Source organism: Montipora foliosa, chromosome 6, assembly GCF_036669935.1.
Source record: "Montipora foliosa isolate CH-2021 chromosome 6, ASM3666993v2, whole genome shotgun sequence".
In the NCBI taxonomy this organism is placed as follows: Eukaryota; Metazoa; Cnidaria; class Anthozoa; order Scleractinia; family Acroporidae; genus Montipora; species Montipora foliosa.
Genome location: NC_090874.1, coordinates 950138 through 954553, shown reverse-complemented (window position 1 = coordinate 954553; position 4416 = coordinate 950138). Strand labels below are relative to the sequence as shown.

The window sequence follows — 4416 nt, the reverse complement described above, 5'->3', positions numbered from 1 at the left end:
TCATAGCTTCACTTGAAGTAGATGGTTTTTGCATTACGTCATCGCCGCCATGTTTATGCACAAAAAGAAAGTTATGTCATTGGTGGGGCTGTGTCACGGCAGTGCGGTTTAGTTTTTGTAGTTTTACTAAATGCTAATCATGTTGCTGTTGTTGTGGTTGTTGTTGTTTTTTAATCAGTATCGAATCAGTAATTGTGATTGATTGCACCCTCGATATGGTGTTTCCTTTATTCTGCCTGCTTACTTGTATTCTGCATAAGGATGTATTTAGATTGTTACTTTCTACATCAGTATTATGCTGATATCTTAATGCCTAGTTTTTTATTCTATTTTATTATTCACTATTGCATTTTTTGACAAGCTGTGATGACATGTATTTCTGTTCTGTCATTATACGCGCCTCGACTAGCCAATTCTATCAAGATTTGCGGGTAGCGGCCATTTTTGTTCTCCTTAGTCACGTAACAACTAAATTGATTTGAAATAGGCCTCATGCCAGATGACGTCATATGGTAAAAGTTCAACACCAAGCCTCGTTTGCACAAAATTGTTTGCATCTGGACATGCAGCTCGAGCTAAAGCTTACAAGTTTGATTTCGCATTCGAGGCATTGTGGTGAAATCAGCTAGTCAGATGTCATCACGCATAAGGGCTATTGAATTGAATTGAACTTTACCACTGATTTTTTGACACCTCCATTTGTTCCGGGGACAAAGCTACATTATATACCTTCAACTGTGCAATATTGCCTCTGAAAAAATTTCCATCGCCAAGCCTCACTCCAAGCCTGGCATTGTCCTGTGTTCCCAATTGAAACCCGGTGCCAATGTTTTTGCTTTCAACCTCGTCTCCGTCAACCAACAATTTGGCTTCACCGGATAAGTGGTTGTACGATGCACCGACAAATGTCCACTTATCCGCTGTAGCACGAGCAAACCTGAGGGATTGGGTTTTTTTGTAATCACGCTTTCTAAAGTGGACAAATACTTCCTCATTTTTTAAACGGAGCACAACACCCTTTTTGTGGTCGTCTGACGCATAGTTAAATACAGGTCCGTCTTGTCCCTTATAGTTTAACCAACACAACACTGTCATCGAATAGTTTACATTCAAAACTCCACCAGGGAAGTTGATAAACTCGATGTAGCTATTTTCTCGTCCTTGAAACTCATAAGACCCGTCTGCTCTTCCATCAGGCCCTGGAGCAAGAACAACATTGAAAGGATTCCCTTGGGGTACTCGATTATTTATTTCTTTGGTACTGTATGAGATGTTCAGAGGGAACCAGGCAACCGGATCAGGTGGATCTGCTGTAAGGAAAAAAGATCCGGCATTTGTTACTTCAGAAAACAAGCTGCAAAGGAGAAAACTAGCCACGCATGTGTTTATACCGTTTCAGTGCAAGGAAAATAACTGCAAAAAAATGGATAGGACCAAGACCAAAACTAAACTAAAATAATGACAAGGCGAGTATTAGAGCAAGGAACGTGACAATGACAGTAGCCCACTTTCGATATATTAAAATCCAGTCTTAAACGAAAGGCATCATCTCGAGGCTCATCCTTATATTTACTCCCAAGAGCCTCGAGATGATGCCTTTTGTTTTGGACTGAATTTTAATATATTGAAATTGTACTGGAATATAATCAAGAAAATTTCGGAATGAAAATAACTCTTACAAATAGAGTACGAGGTCCGTGCTCTAAGTTACGTATCATGCTGAATTTTTTTTTTTTTTTTTTTTTTTTTTTTTTTTTTTTTTTAATATTTATGAATCAACGGGAAAAACGAAGATCCTTGACTTTCAGTACCGACCGCGAGAAAACGAAGTTAGTCAGATATCTATTATATCTCTAAGGTAACCAGGAGGGCGGGAAAGACAACTAGTCGAAGTTAATGAATAAATCTTTCCGGATTTTTTAAATGGTTGTATGCAATATCTTCAAACACTTTTATTTTACAAGTTCATTTAACATAAACGACAGTCATGTAAAACTTGGAATAGAAGGTTCTAATTTTTTTAATTTAGCGAGCCGTACAGTAGTAATAAGGACTGTGTCGCCAAGCCATTCATATGAAAAATTAGCAGACGAAAGCTCACCAAAGTGCCCCGAAAATTACGCGTTGCTTTTCTAGTTTATAGGTAAGAACTGCCTTACTCTCCGTACATGTACACAAATCACCCATCCTCACCTGTGCAGTTATATCCGTCTCCAGTGTAACCTGGTTTGCATGTGCAGCTGTATGAGCCATGACTGTTCTTGCATATGGCGTCGACGCTGCAGTTTGCATCTCCTGAAGTGCACTCGTTTATATCTGCAATCAAATGAATATGAATTAGAAAAATCGAAGGAAAGGGAACGATCCAAGCAATTTAATTTCAGCGAGATGTATTGATTAGAATATTATTAGCAAGGAAAAAGCTTTTGGCTCATTGGTTATGACAAGTGCTGTGTCCCTGCGTTCGAAGTTCCTTGCAGCAAAATTGGGGTACAAGAGGAAAGATGAAACTTCTGAACAGTTTATTCCCACCACAGGAAACATGCTGGCGGACATGGCGGGCACAGATTTTGTAAAAAAAAAAATTCTTAAGAAAACTGTTCAGTTTACTTGCCTCAATTGTTTCGTTGGCCTTGAAAATCCTCCAAGGGGAGTAATCAGTTAAGTTCACTGATTAATAATATTAGTATACGTTATTACAAAATGTCACAGAAATCGTGGAAACCAAAAGATGGCATTTACCAGGAGATTCTCGCCCATTCTCGTACCGAGTAGTCAATTTTCCTTTCATCAGCATGTGAATAACAACCTCTGATTTGTTCCAGTCCACAAAGTACGCCAACGATGAACTGCGCATTTTATTATTAGGAGCAGAGGATCAGGAGTATCTCATATCCTCGGGTTATTGTCGCGGGTAAATGTCCCGGCACAGAAAATTTAAACAAGGGAGCTTATCGATCTGTTAGCCAAAAGGGCAACGTAAAGAGAAACAAAATGATACTTTGGAAAAGATAACTTTGCATTATCACACGTGCTACAGGTTTGTTTAGTTGACATCATTTCACTAATTATGTAATGGCGTTGCTGTTGACGCAGCCGTCGTCCATAATTTAGCTGTAAAAAGACCATTCAGAAACCCACAACGCAGAATTTTCGATCTCTCTCATTTGGCCTTGACAAATCATTTTACTGCATTATGTAATTTTAGAATACGCGGGTCCCGCGAAATTATGGCCAATCAGATTGGGCCTGATAACCACAGCGCCTTCGATTGGTCTGTACAACCTTGTCCCCAGGGCTATTCTCCGCTGAGAGTACTCTCAGCGGAGAAAAGTCCTGGGAACGAGGTTGTGGTCTGTAACCAAGTGGACGCAGAAGAGATTGCTCGTGCTTAATGTAATTTATGGATCGTGCAAAGAACACGGTACCGGCACGAGACTCTTAGTTCATGGATTTCTGACTTTATTTTTCTTGTTTAAGCTGACTCTCCTGAATCGACCAGCTGAAACATCGTAAATATCTTCCCTTTTCACGTTTCTAAATTCCCTCTGCACTTGTTTAGTCTAATAAAAACTGGTACTAATGAAACACGAAATTTTAATCAAAGTTTTTGCTAAAGAAAAATAATCGAGGCTTCTCCTCCGTGACAGTTTTCTTTGGGCGAACTCTCAGAAATTAAAACAATTTTGTTTGCCTTCGGCTACGAGTCATGGGAATCAGTCAGAGGTAGTCATTCTCAAAATTGATCGAAATAATCGTGATCTCTTGGATTGGGAGTATCTCTCACCCTGTTGACAGCGTGCCTGCGCAAAACCAGGTGGACACAAACACTGAAATCCTTTGTCTGTAAATCCAGATTGGCAATTGCCCCCATTATTGCAGCGGACAGTGTCACAAGCGCTCTAAAAGAAGATTCGAAGTTAGTGGCAAAAATAATCAATTAAGAGAATTGATCGAAGTACCGAATTGTAAGCCCTTGGCTCTAAATTGCCATCCTCGGTCAACCATTACTTGTATAAGAAATGCCGGTCGAGTGTTGAAGCGTACAATGAAAATCATAAACCATATGACCAACACTGTAAGCAGGGTTTTCTTGGTGTTAAGAGCACTCGTCTGCCACCAAAGTGCCTCTGGTTCGATTCCCGTGCTCAGAGTCATAGGTGGGTTGAGTTGTTGGTTCTCTGCTCTGTTAAGAGAGGCTTTTCTCTGGGTAGTGTGATTGCGCCATCCTATCAAAGGCCAAGACTTTATTGAACCTACCTTAGTTTCATATTATTTTATTTGCTATACAGTCTCCTCAAGTAGTAGGGAATTTGTTCCCTGCCAAGTAAGCTGGAGACTTAAATAAAGTTACTTTATTTTACTGATAACAATAATGGTCATGAACATTCATTATTGTTATTATTATTATTATTA

General features: G+C 39.5%; 1 protein-coding gene across 2 annotated transcripts in view; it reads right to left on the bottom strand.

The window, feature by feature from the left end:
* Positions 1 to 215: 215 nt before the first annotated feature.
* Positions 216 to 4416, bottom strand: part of LOC138006203 (sushi, von Willebrand factor type A, EGF and pentraxin domain-containing protein 1-like) — an 18114-nt gene continuing 13913 nt past the window's right edge. Inside the window, exons 3-5 of one of the 2 annotated variants that reach the window (XM_068852379.1) lie at positions 3788 to 3902; positions 2194 to 2316; positions 216 to 1310 (exon numbers count right to left, since the gene is read on the bottom strand). In XM_068852379.1, coding sequence (XP_068708480.1) covers positions 673 to 1310; positions 2194 to 2316; positions 3788 to 3902 — 876 coding nt within the window. In that variant the 3' untranslated portion in view covers positions 216 to 672. The remainder of the gene's footprint in view (positions 1311 to 2193; positions 2317 to 3787; positions 3903 to 4416) is intronic. The other variant, XM_068852380.1, reaches the window with a different exon arrangement.